At 47.8% G+C, this 14,366-nt stretch overlaps 1 protein-coding gene across 4 annotated transcripts in view; it reads left to right on the top strand.

Moving 5' to 3' along the window:
* Positions 1-14,366, top strand: part of cdk19 (cyclin dependent kinase 19) — a 410,414-nt gene that overhangs the window by 285,367 nt on the left and 110,681 nt on the right. For all 4 annotated transcript variants that reach the window (XM_070885689.1, XM_070885688.1, XM_070885690.1 and 1 more), the window contains one exon: positions 14,011-14,080. In XM_070885689.1, the coding sequence (XP_070741790.1) occupies positions 14,011-14,080 (70 nt within the window). The remainder of the gene's footprint in view (positions 1-14,010; positions 14,081-14,366) is intronic.

Here is a 14,366-nt window from a genome sequence, read left to right as displayed (position 1 = left end):
GCTGAATTACCTTCCTAAATTCAACAAATGGCAAAACTGCCTTAGCATTACCACAAATGGTTCAGCAAGCCAGGGAAGCGGCACCCAGGGTCTCGCACGCAGCACTCAAGCTTTGTGCAGGGGATGCAAGACCGGCCCTCTAGTCGTAGGGGCCTCGAGGCCCTCCAGAAAGAACAAGTCTGTCACTGCTAGCAGTGTCACCTCCAGCACCTGGCTCCAGTGCCCCAAAAAAAGAAAGACTTGGATTTATATAGCGCCTTTCATGACCACCGTACGTCTCAAAGCGCTTTACAGCAAATAAAGTACTTTTGGAGTGGAGTAACTGTTGTAATGTAGGAAACACGACAGCCAATTTCTGCACAGCAAGCTCCCACAAACAGCAATGGCTAGATAATCTGTTTTTTTGTTATGTTGATTGAGGGATAAATATTGGCCAGGACACCGGAGATAACTCCCCCGCTCTTCTTCGAAATAGTGCCATGGAATCTTTTACCTTCAATTGATAGAGCAGGCAGGGCCTCGGTTTAATGTCTCATCCGAAAGACAGCACCTCCGACAGTGCCGTGCTCCCTCAGCACTGTCCTGGAGTGTCAGTCTAGATTTTTTTTTGTGCTCAAGTCCCTTCAACCTTCTGACTCAGAGGTGAGAGTGCTACCAACTGAGCCACTGCTGACACTAGTGGGTCAAAATTCGGTGCCGCCGATTTTGAGGGTGTCATCGGCTGAGAGGGTTTTTTACCGGCAGGTGTTAGGCACGGCCCCAAAACGTTGCATTCAGTTTTTCCACCCGAATAGTGGATTGCAGCGTAAAATCATGGCGTTGCACACTTACCTGGAGGCGGTAAATGGCGTTGAGTGGGCCGTTAAGCGTGAGCTCAACATCCGGGCGTTAGGCAGCATTTGGAGCTGCGCCACACACATAGTGGCGCCACCTGGATATCATTGAGGCGTTGATTGGGGGCCTCAATGCCTCGTGGGTCTATTCGCTTCCTCCGCACTCACTCAGACGGTGAGCAGGGCAGAGCTAGCAGCAGCAGCTCGTTGGCATGCCCACAGGTTCTCCGACGCCGCTGTGGATGCACTCTTTGATGCCCTGGAGAGGCGGTGGGAGTTGCTCAGGACCGGCTGAGAGGCAACCACAACCACAAACTTACAGATAGCTATGGAGGGAAATCGCAGAACGAGTGTCTGCGAGTGACACGGTGGCCAGGACAGCCACTCAATGCCGACAAAAGTGCAACGACATGACACGGCTGGTGAGGGTGAGTATCTTAAATCTTAAACGTCAACATGCTGTGCTCTGAGCTCAATGTGCACCCTCTGCTCAATGTAGTGTTTGGAAATCCATGCTCTACGTGGGTGAGGCCAGATGCAAGGTTCCCATTTGAAGCCTCAACCACTGCAAGGGCCTATATGCGCTGTTAACATTCCTACTCGGTTCTGCAGAACCACCCCCGATGTTGATAATTCCTCAGTTTTCTTCTGCGTCTGGAAGATGGTAGCCTCCCCATTAATGTTAGGTCCTGGTCCCCTAATTCAAGCATTGCCACAGCAAGTTCACACAGCAAATGGAAGTTATCTCGAGCTGTGAAGACTCTCATACAGTAACATCTATTAAACTATGTAAGGCACTTGGGACACACTGATAGAAGGGCTCTAACTCAGACATTCTCTTTAATCTTACAGGCGAAGCTCGCCCACAACCGCAGGGAGCAGATGAGGACTGGAGGAGGGAACTCTGAACTCCAGGACCTCACTCCGTTGAAGGAACGCGTCTCGGCCCTGATGGGCGTTCAAGTTGGTGCCTTGGTGGTGGATGAGGCCGAACCCCCTCAGGACAGTGACGGTATGTTAAGTTCCTTTGCAGCGTCTGGCAGGCCACTTAGGCCTGATACCATAATCCTTCAGTTCTTTCCATGAAACTGCCATTCTCGAATGCCTTCACTGCTCCTGGCCCCCTCCCCTGCAGGTAACAGTCTTCCATGTGTTTGTGCTTTCAGATGATCACCCAGTCACACCGGGGCCTTCACATCAGCCTTCCACTGGTGGAGATGCTGCTGAGGAGGAGGAAAAGAAGAACGACACTTCCTTCGATGTCACGCAGGAGCCAGTGGCATCTGAGAGCGGGGCGAGCACCTTTGTTAACGAAGGGGTGATCGGGGAGGCAAAGGTGGGTGATGCTCCGGGATCCAGTGGCCTGCAGCAACGCCATGGGGAAGGGGAAGCCTGGGGGCCAGCTCCCCAGAGGGTGAGTGTGCACCTGAGTAATGCACAGCAGCACTGCTGATGAGCCGGAACTAGAGGTTGTCGCAAGACAATCCCTGCAGTTGCACAGCGATGTGCTGGGTGCACTAGCAAGGGTGCCACAGAGTTTTGATGCACTAGCTGTGAGGATGAAGGAGTCCGCCTCAACTATTGCTCATGCCTCTCAGCAGCCCACCGAGCTCATCCTTGGTAGATACCAATGAATATTGGATGCAAACAGTGACTATGGGGTCCCAGACATGGTGGCACGGGCTATGTCCATTGAGCACCAGGCCGATGCTATTGTAGGCCTGCAGACTGTAATGTCATCAGTGCATGGTGGCATCAATCAGCTCTGTACTGTGCTGCAGTCGCAGTCAGTCTTAATGCAGAGGCAACTTGATTCTATGGACGCACTGACTGCTGCCATTCTGTCTGGGGCCCCATCAGTTCAATGGGGACCTATCCTTGCCCAACCAGCGCAGCAATCTGCTCACCCAGGTTGCTGCAGATGATTAGCTGCTGCCCTGGGGAAGTAGCACCACGTCGGGCCTGTTAGGGACGACATCATACCGCCATTGCACCTGTCACTCTCTGCAACCCATCCACAACAGAGTGCTGCCGCCCATGCTGAGGTGAGGCAGTCTGCAGCGAGCTCGTCAGGGACTTCCTGCTCGGCCATCATGAGTGGCTGCGGCTCCAAGTCAGCAACTGACTACCAGTCTTGCTGCAGGCCCTGAAACCCCATTGAGGAGGAGCAGTAGGCATGGGAGGCGGGGGGGTGGGGGAGAGAAGGGAAGGGGTGGTAAAGCACTGTACAAGAGCAAATAAAGACCTGTGGGAAGGTGACCACATATCCTCACTTTGTTAAGATATGAACTCATATAACTACAAAAGCAAAATACTGCAGATGCTGGAATCTGGAATAAAAACAGAAAATGCTGGAGATGCTGGAAATCTCATTCCCTGCTGAGATTTCCAGCATTTTCTGTTTTTATAACTCATATAACTAGTTGCACTGACCCAGCAAACAATTGTTTGATAGTCAATAGAGATGGCTACCTTGTTGGAATGTGAGCTGATGTAAATTGTTGCAATTGGATGAACGAAAAAACAATTGTTTTCTCGTCGCCAGAGGTGACGACCTTGTTGCAAAATGAACTGATGTCAAGAGCTGTACTTGGATGTTGTTGAGAATGTTTGAAAGGGTCTTGTGGATATCATAGAATCATAGAAGTTTATAGCACGGAAGAAGGCCATTTCGGCCCATCGTGTCCGTGCCGGCCAACAAGAGGCTATCTAGCCTAATCCCACTTTTCACTTCTAGGTCCGTAACCCTGCAGGTTACGGTACTTCAAGTGCACATCCAAGTACTTTTTAAATGTGGTGAGGGTTTCTGCCTCTACCACCCTTTCAGGCAGTGAGTTCCAGAGCCCCACAACCCTCTACGTGAAGAAATTTCCCCTCAAATCCCCTCTAAACCTTCCACTAATTACTTTAAATGTATGTCCCCTGTCTCCCCTCAGCCTCCTCTGTTCCAAGGAAAACAAACCCAGCCTATCCAATCTGTCCTCATAGCTAAGATTCTCCATTCCCGGCAACATCCTCGTAAATCTCCAGTGCAATAACGTCCTTCCTGTAATGCGGTAACCAGAACTGCATGCAGTACTCCAGCTGTGGCCTAACCAGTGTTTTATACAGTTCAAGCATAATCCCCCTGCTCTTATATTCTATGCCTCGGCTAATAAAGGCAAGCATTCCGTATGCCTTCTTAACCACCTTATCTACCTGGCCTGCTACTTTCAAGGATCTGTGGACATGTACTCCCAGGTTCCTTTGTTCCTCTACACTTCTCAGTGTCCTACCATTTAATGTGTAGTCCCTTTCCTTGTTATCCCTCTCCAAATGCATTACCTCACACTTCTCCAGATGAAATTCTATTTGCCACTGTTCTGCCCACCTGACCAGTTGATTGATATCTTCCTGCAGTCCGCAGCTTTCTTCTTCATTATCAACCACACAGCCGATTTTAGTATAATCTGCAAACTTCTTAATCATGCCCCTATATTCAAGTCTAGATCATTGATATATACCACAAAAAGCAAGGGACCGAGTACTGAACCCTGCGGAACCCCACTGGAAATATCCTTCCAGTCACAAAAACACCCATCAACCATTACCCTTTGCTTCCTGCCTCTGAGCCAATTTTAGATCCAATTTGCCACTTTGCCCTGGACCAGTCTGCCATGTGGGACCTTATCAAAAGCTTTGCTAAAATCCATATATACTACATCATACATACTGCCCTCATCGACCCTCCTGGTTACCGCCTCGAAAAATTCAATCAACAAATCCGTGCTGACTGTCCCTGATTAATCCGATTCTTTCTAAATGTAGATTTATTCTGTCCTTCAGGATTTTTTCCAATAATTTTCCCACTACTGAGGTTCGGCTGTCTGGCCTGTATTTACTCGATCTATCTCTTTCTCCCTTCTTAAACAAAGATATCACATTAGCAGTCCTCCAGTCCTCTGGCACCACATGATTATATGTTGTGGATGAAGGCATTGTCTTCAGCACAGCATGGTTTATGTGTTAAATAAACAAAGTTTACATTCTTCACATTATTGTGCTGTGATTTATATACACGGAGGGTTGCAGGGTGGGGAGCGATGTATTTAGTAGATGCCGAGGTGTACAGGCTGGCAATTTGGCACGTCTTGAGTCAGTCACTGGAATCGGCAGGGGTGGTGTGATTGCGGAGGGATGTCATGAGCCAGGTAGCAACATCATGGGGCAGGAATTGCCCTTTCCTTAAGGCCTGTTATCACTGCAAATCGGTGGCTACGCTGCGGAGTGGAGTGGCCGCTGCCTTTTCATGGAATGGCCGCTGATAGCCCAATTGGCCTTCCGAGTTTTCCCGGCATTGCCCCGATCCCCCTACTACTGCTTCACTGTTGCCAATCCGTCTTAAGCACGTCATCACCATGCACACAGCCGATCTAATCCCCCGACAGTGACATTCCACTCCGAAAATCTTCAGCCCGCCTGGCTGTGCCAAAACAAGCTATGTTCCGGTGGTGAGACTGTGGCCTTCTGCAGCAATGGTGTGGCTTCCCTTAAAGGGGAGGGCCTACTGCAGCTGCCGCCATGTTTTTTTTTTCGGCCGACTGCCATGTCAGCCCGACAAACATGCCTCCAGGTTGGCAGCCTGGAACCCCCTCTTGGGTGCCAGGCCACTGGCCCGGCTGAAACCCTCCCTGGTGACTCAGTGGTCTGAAGTTTTAAAATCGCAGAGGCTCTCCCCTTTAAGTGAAGTGGAGAGCCGTGGTGACACGGTGCCGTGATGACGTCATCACGGCGGTCACTCCACTCCGCACCCAACATCCGCCCCTCAGTTGCTGTCACCACCGCGTATCCGCCCCTCAGGTGCAGCCACCGCCCCCATTATGATTGAGTTCCATATCGGAGAGGAAAAAAAACAAAGAGCAGAATTTCGCTCAAGGGGCAACCTTAGCCATCATGACAGGTAATCGCAGACCAGCTGTACGTTGAGGGAGTGGTATCGCTTGTGAATCTGAAACAGCTCTCCATCTTGGGGCGGGGCCCTCAATGCCACATGTGTGCAATCAATGGCTTCCTGAACCCTGGGGAAGCCCGCTATCCTGGCAAAGCCACGGGAGCGCTGATCCAGGTCTTCGCTGGACATGCTGAACTTGAAGTAGTCCATTCGTTTGGTGTAGAGAGCATCAGTCACCTGGCAAATGCAGCAACGGTCTGCAAACTGCAAGATGTTGCATATATCGCCGACAGGAGACTGGAAGGAGCCGGTCGCATAGAAGTTGAGGGCGACTGTCACTTTCACTGCCACTGACAGCAAGGTCCTGGTGCCACTGTCAGCTGCCAGATTTGTCTGCAGGAGGTGGCGAGCTCCATTACAACCGCTTTGCGGAACCTCAGTGTTCTTAGGCACTGCTCCTCGGACATCTCAAGGTAAGAATAATGCGCACAGTAAACCCTGCGACTGTATGGCCTCCTGCCCCGCCATCTAGGGTCTCTCTTCTGGCGAGCATCCGCATTTGCCATAAGTCGTCGTTACAGCCAGCGCCTTTCAAGTCTTCGCCGCAGGAAGACGTGGTGTGCGATCAATGCCCCCATAACTTTGCAGAGGTAACAGCGATATGCTACTTCCAAATTTATCCCGTATTGAACCCATTAATGTCTCCGAAATGCTAGTACTGAAGCTTAGGAGTCAGTCATCGCTGGACGCCAGTACCTTCGAACTGTGCAAGCATCCAACGCAGCATGGACTGTGAGCTTTCTGGGCTGTTTGCAATTCCCTTTAAATAATACCTCGGATTAATTTCCCCATCTTGTGCACGGCAACTTTTCATACGCCATCACCGCCAGCCGGTAAGTGAGGCGGCCAAAGTGAGTTTGGCGAGACCAGCGCCGAGAAGGTGTTGCACATGTACTGACATCAGGATTTCCATAGCGGTAGTCGGCCGGGTGGCAAATCTTTATGTCCTTGAAAAAGGACAACCGAATTTCCTATCAGGTGGCACCCATGTATAAAGCCGCCAGCCAGCTGTTCACGCCCCGTTGCCGCCTTACTCAGGCGGTATCAGCTGGCGGTAGCAACTTGATTTTGACCCCTAGGTGTCAAAAGAAGCTTTATGACCTAAGACCACTGGTCAATGTCAGTGAATACATCTTCAAAAGATGTCACTACCAACTGAACCACTGGCCTCACACACTGCTCAATGCAGGACTCCCTACCTAACAATCTGCAGCAATGACGAGGCACACCTCCCATTCATAGCATCACCTTGCCCCCTTGGAGGAGATGATGCAAGCCATTCTTGGCAGGGGCATGACTGAGCCCTTGACCAGCTGTGGGGCTGAAAGGATACAAGATGCGGGTATCCTCGAACGTTGTTCTCCTCCTTCTGGCATGCACCTTTAGGCTTCTCACCTTCCCGTCAGCACAACTCCAGCCTTGTGCTTTTCTCATTTCACACACCAAGAAATACATCCTGCCCAGCCAGTGGGACCGCAGGCGGATGATTCTATCCCGGATATGCCAGCCACAAAGGGGCTCTCTGGGATGCATCCTTCCGTCTGATTGCTCCTCTTCTGCATCTTCTTCTTCTGCGTCTTACTCTTCCCTCTGCAAACGGATGGTGTAAATGTGAAATGACAGCATAAAATGCTGCAAATACTCAGTTGGTTAAGCAGCATGTCAACCTGAGACATGAACTCCATGGATGTAACGTGACCTATCGAGTATTCACAGCATGTTCTGTCTTTTCAAAGACATTCACTTACCATGTGAGCCCTTGCAAGCACTCCCAAAACACTTTAAAAACTTTTCACATATATTGCAGCAAGCCACCACTTCAACAAAATCCAAATAACCAAGGCCAAACTCTTCCATTCAAACTTACCTGATTGATGTGTGTGTCCCTTTAACAGCTGCACACCTGTCAGCGTCTGTCAGCCTGCTTGCACACTAGGTTAACCATTTTCTTTTCACAGCTCTCTGAGGCAGTGAATTCCACAGATTTACAACCCTCTGAGAGAAGAAATTCCTCCTCATCTCAGTTTTAAATGGGCGGCCCCTTATTCTAAGATTATGTCCCTTAGTTCTAGTCTCCCCTATCAGTGGAAACATGCTCTCTGCATCCACCTTGTCAAGCACCCTCACAATCTTATACGTTTCAATAAGATCACCTCTCATTCTTCTGAATTCCAATGAGTAAAGGCCCAACCTACTCAACCTTTGCTCATGTCAACCCCCTCATCTCCGGAATCAGCCTAGTGAACCTTCTTTGAACTGCCTCCAAAGTGAGTATATCCTTTCGTAAATATGGAAACCAAAACTGCGTGCAGTATTCCAGGTGTAGCCTCACCTAAACCCTGTATAACTGTAGCAAGACTTACCTGCTTTTATATTCCATCCCCTTTGCAATAAAGGCCAAGATTCCAATGGCCTTGCTGATCACTTGCTATATCTGCGTACTATCCTTTTGTGTTTCATGCACCCAGATCCCGCTGTACTGCAGCACTTTGCAAATTTTCTCCATTTAAATAATAACTTTCTCTTTGATTTTTTCTGCCAAAGTGCATAACCTCACCAACATTATACTCCATCTGCCAAATTTTTGCCCACTCATTTAGCCTGTCTATTGATTAGATTTTATACTTTTGTGCATATCGCCCAAAAATGGGCATTATTTCCGGCGTGGGCGGTAAAAATGGATTTTCAGATCGCCGGCTTCTCGCCCATTCTCAAAGAACCTAGTCTCCAATTTTGAAATTGGGCGTTACCGCGAACGATATGAAATGGGCAGTAGTGATAAATATCATTGACCTTCTGCCGTAAAGTGTCGCCGTCCTTAGCAACGGCATGGCAACGCTTGATTCCTGCGATTTAGGAGATCAAGGGTCATCATAACATGTGCAGAAGAGAGAGAGAGAGGGAGCTGAGAGGGACTGAAGGCATGTGTGGCTGTGGTGTGTGCTTGTTTGGCTGTTGTGGGAGGCATGAGGAAGATTCACCAGCAGCAAAAAGCCTACTAAGCACCAAGAACATAGTTGGCACTGAGTTTTTGTTAAACAAATAAGATATAACATGGAAGGGATGGTGGAGCTGGTAGCCAGGAACACTGGTGGCAGAGGGCTCCCAGTGATCCCGGAGCGCGGCACTGCACCCCAAGGTGCCGCACCCTCATTGCCAACCACACGAGTGCCAAGAGCAACATCTTGCTCCTGGCTCGGAGCACGTTCCCACCTCGGAACCGTCCTCCCCCGTATCCGTCCGAGCAGCGTTTCGACCGTCATCCACCCCCCCCCAATGAAGCATCGCCTGAGGAGCTCCTCGGCCAGGCGGCTTGGAGTCAGGAGGGGAAGGGGAAGGGGTAGAGGTGGGGAGGAGTAGCGGAGAGAGGGGGGAGGGTTGGTTTTTACAGAAATACTGATGATTTCGGACAACTGTTCAGGTTAAATGTTTTTTATTTAACAAAATCTTGTTGCGCATTGGCTCAGATAGCTGCACCATTACACACTGGTGATTCCTTAACATCAAAGGGTATAATTACACTTAACTTCAATCAATTTAAACTTTAACTGGCACCAAGGTGATGCCCACCATTGATGTATGACCTGCATACCCAGCAGTGTGTCAACCTTGTAAATAACACCAATGTTCTTTCAGGCAAAGCATTCATTGATGAGCTCCTGATGTAAGGCTCTTGCGGCTATCATGCCACCATGGGCCCTTTCATGCGGTCTGCAGGGGGGCAGGAGCATGGCTTTAGCGTCAGTCTGATTGTCTGGGCCGATGTCAGCGTCCGCCTCCTCGTCCTCCTCTTCCTCTCTCTGGTGAGGTGGACTGTCAGACTCATCAGGCAATTCTTGTCCCCTCCTGATAGCCAAGTTGTGCAGTATGGAGCACACCACCACGAATTGAGCTACCTGCTCAGGGTGGTATTGGAGCTCGCCTCCTGAGTGGTCCAGACATCTAAAGTGCTGCTAAAGCACACCAATGGTTTTCTCCACGATATTGCGAGTATATATCGCCTCTCGGCTTCGGTGTGGGTGTCATGCAGGGGGGTCATCAGCCAGGTGGCGAGGCCATATCCTTTGTCACCAAGCATCCAGCATTGACCTTGTGGCTGATTGTTAAACAAGTCAGATACAGTGCTCTCACGCAGGATGTGAGCATCATGGATGCTGCCCGGAAATTTAGCATTCACTGCCATTATAATTTTCTGGTGGTCGACAACGAGTTGGACATTCAGGGAGAGGAATCCCTTGCGGTTGCAGAAAACCTCTGCATCCTGAAAAGGTGCCCGCATCGCGATGTGCGTACAGTCTATTGCCCCCTGAACCTTGGGGAAGTTTGCAATTCTGGAGAATCCTCGAGCCCTCTCACTCTATGCCTCCCTGGTCATAGGGAAGCTGATCAAGTTCCTCCTGCGTGCGTACAGGGCTTCAGTGACCTGTCTAATGCAGCAATGTGTGGTATGCTGAGACAGACCGCAAATGTCACCAGCTGAGGCCTGAAAAGAACCCGACGAGTAGAACGACAGTGCCGCAGTGACTTTGACCTCGACGGTTAGTGCAGTACTGATGGTGCTGGCAGGCTGAAGATCTCCTCTTATGAACTGGCATACCTCAGTGGTAACCTCTTTGTGGAAGCACAGTCTCCGAAGGCAGGTGGTGTCAGGCAAGTCGAGGTAAGACTGCTTCTCCTTGTACTTGTGGGGTGTAATGTCTGGTCCTCCTCATCAATCTGGCACGTCTTGCATTCAATGGGCACATAATGCTGTGGAGTGTACCTTCGGCCATCTCGAGTCTGATGCATGTAATTGGTCATCAAGAGAGGGTGAGAAAGGATAGGCCCCATTGCAATAGCTCTCTGCTTTCCACCGATTGGTCACAAACAATGAATGTACCAACGAAGACACCTATTAAATTCCAATCGGTCACAGTATGGTCAAGATGTTTGTATAAATGTTCACATCAACTCCAACGACCTCCAGAGTACATTTGAACTCCCCCGAGATTGAAGCACAGCAGCCTTTTAAAGGATGCGACATGTAGAACATGGCGTCTATAATGCTGTGATTAGTTTGGTTAGTTCCCCCTTTTCTGGGCGTTTTTTTGGTTGAGCGATATTGTTGGCGATATGTGTGCGAGGTGGCGAAAGTGACGCTGGGCGATCTCATGGCCGCTAGTTTCGGCAAATATAATCTTTACGACAAAAAATTGGACGGGCAGTATTATTGAATCTCGGCGTTAATTCCGTGCGGAAAGTAACGTTGGGCGATATTATGGGCGTTGATTTTGCCCATTCTGATGACTCCGCCCCAAAAAAGTGGGCGGGCGGTATTATTTTTTTCCCGGCGTTACGCATAAGTTTCCGAAAAATGCCCGTCAGTTTCCATTTTGTGGCTAAATGGCGATACATGGGCGTTACACGTCAGTTCAGCAGTAAAATGGACGTTTAGTGAGCGTTAAGAATGCAAAAAATGAGGAAGCTCTAACTCTATGTCCTTTTGCTGTTTTTTTGTGTCCTCCTCACACATTTCGGTTTCTGAATATCTCTGCGTTGTGGAATGGTGCTCGCAAGGCCACGTGTGTGCAGCCAACACGTGTGTTGAACCATCGGGAAGCCAGCAATCGTGCCAAAGCCACATGTCCACTCATTCTGGCTCTCCCTGCTCATTGAGAACGATATAAAGTCCATTCTGCGGGCGTAGAGAGCCTTTGTGATGTGGCGAATGCAGCAATGTGCAGCGTATTGAGAGACGCTGCATATGTCCCCTGCTGCAGCCTGGAAGGAGCTGAAGGCATAGAAGGCCATCGCCACTATGACCTTCACTACGACGGGCAACGCAGTTCTGGTGCCGATGTGAGGCTGCAGGTCTGCCTGTAGGAGATAGCATATCTCTTGTCAGCATTTCCTTTTGGAAGTGCAGCCTTCTCACACACTGCTCCTCAGAGAGCTGGAGATATGAGCATTGCTGCCTATAAACCTGTCTCCGGTCTCTCCTCATCCGTGGCCCGACATGGCCAAGAGCCCTTCTATCTTGATGCCGCCTAACAAGAGCATGGAGTAGGAGATGCTGGCAAATTAGTAATGCCCCTATTAAATTATGTCACTGAAGTTGTAAGGACCGTGTAATGACAGATAAATCTGCCGCTTTTATGACAGAGGTTCACGCAACTGTGACCTCCGAGTTAGGATCCTCCTCCCTCAATTTCAATATGCTGCAAATAGCGCCTATTCGACCGTGGGACTGCCTGGTTTTTCAGGTGTGACTTCGGGCGGATGTTAAATGCGGCGTTACCAGCTAATTTAGCGACGGGGACGTTGCACGATGACTGAAGTCATGATCTGAATGAAACTACAAAACGAGGGCTGCAAAACTGGCATCGAATTTCCCGGCTCTTCCCTCTGACTCCCGCCGGACAGAAACTTTTAGTTTTATTGGAATTGCCTTCCCCAATTTCCCGCTAAGGGCAATTTCGGCCCCAAAGACTTTCATTATATAGTGCCTTTCAAAACAACGTGTTCAGTTGCTCTTGCATTATCAATAGTAGGAAATAGAAGCAAGAAATGCAAAAAAATTGCAGAAGTATTCTGTATATAAAAAAAGTTGTTAGCATTCTACAAAAATGGTGCATTGGTTATTTAATATACAGATAATTATTTTTATTGAGTGTGGGAAATGCAGCAGCAAATTTGTGCACAGCAAGGTCCCACTAACAGCAATGTGATAATGACCAGATAACCTGTTTCAGTAATGTTGTTTGAGGGATTATTATTGGCCAGGATGCAGGAACTTCCTTGCTCATCGAAATAGTGCCATGGGATCTTTTGCATCCATCTGAAAGGGCAGATGGAGCCTCGGTTTAACATTTCATCTGAAAGACGGCACTTCTGACAGTGCAGCACTCCCTGTTAGATTAGATTTTGTGCTCAAGTCTCTGGAGTGGGTACAGCCTTCTGACTCACAGCCTTCTGAGCCACAGATGACACCTGGCTCCTTAGGAAGATGGTGGAAACAGATAATGTTGATTCATTCAAATTAGATAGATAACATTTTGGGATACAGTATATGAGTAATCTGAGACATGACATAGTGTAAATATAGCATGCTTTGGAGGAACAGGTGACTTTGGACCTATGGTTCCCAAAGCTTTCCACCATAGGGGTTTTTCCTCGTGTCATTTCTGGGTCTGTTATCAGCTGTCCTCTGTCATTGATACAGTTATAGATATGCACAATATAGCTTTTATCTTGTATCTGAGGAAGGTGTGATGTATTTTCTTCTTGTAAAACATTGTAGATTCCTGTTTATGTTCTTTGCGCATATAATTATGCAAAAATAAAATCTGAAAAACAGTCATTTAAAAAAAAGTTCTTGGTGCTTTCCATGTAAGGAAATGGGATAGGACATGATGCGATGCAAAGGAGGGAAAGAACAACAAAATACTAGAGGAACAATTGTGAAAATATTAAAAGTTTACTCATGTTCACAACACCAAAAGAAATCCAGTACCTTAAGGTGTCATTGGAAATAACTGCATTTTCATGAAGATAATTGTAACAACAGCTATTGCATGTAAAGATAGGCATACACCGTTCACTGTTGTGCAGGGGATTGGTAGCAAGTTGGTTAACAGTCAAAAGGAATTACAAAACATATTTTATTTATATTAATTTGATTATATAGAGCTGTTATAAAAGGGTGACATTTTGACCATTCAGTATTTGGATGGTGTGGTTTTGAGCCTGTCAGAAGTGACATTTTGTTACCTCACAGCAGTAGTGCATACACAGTAATTGCTGGACTGTTGCATAGTCACCAGATATAGCACCAATGGCAACATACATGGGTGATACAAATAATATGACATGCAACTAGTATGTCATGAGAAGGTAACAATTGAGGGATTCAAATGATGTCATAAAAAGAGTTCAAGCAGTTTATCTATGGCCGCATCTTGAAACATGTATTTTTATCAATGCATTTTTTTGTATTTTTATCAATGCACTTCACCTTTTTGAAAATTGATAGCAGAATCAAAAACTAAGCTCCTAGCTGGCTTGCAATGCGTCAGACGATTCAAACTGCACCAATTTTGTACCATGTTACTCAGACTCTTGTGAATGTAAGAGAGAATAATATGCTTTGTAGAAATTATATACATATGTTCTTGGCACATATTGCACAATCGTGTTTTTTTTTGCAAGATAAAGACTGGGAAGATATCCGCAAGATGCCTGAATACCCAACTCTGCAGAAAGACTTCAGGAGAACAACGTAAGTTCTGAAACCCACACCAGTTTCTGATTCTGGTGTCTGGAATGTATTGTACAATAATGACATGCTGAAGGTACATTCACACCACTGTATTTCTTGAGTGGGAAGCAGACTATTCTTGTTTTTGAAGCTGCTTTTGGCAGGGTGCATCAGAAATTTCAACTAATGTTTACTGAATAGATCTTACGAAATCCATGATGCAGCAAATATATGAGCAGTTGCTATGGAGCCTTGCTCTCTGTGCATGAAATTCCAGAAAATTATCCAAAACACATTCTAGTAAAAC

This window comes from Pristiophorus japonicus, chromosome 7 (genome assembly GCF_044704955.1).
Source record: "Pristiophorus japonicus isolate sPriJap1 chromosome 7, sPriJap1.hap1, whole genome shotgun sequence".
Classification (NCBI taxonomy): Eukaryota; Metazoa; Chordata; class Chondrichthyes; family Pristiophoridae; genus Pristiophorus; species Pristiophorus japonicus.
The sequence above is the reverse complement of the archived record's forward strand: the minus strand, read 5'-3'. Positions and strand labels throughout refer to the sequence as shown.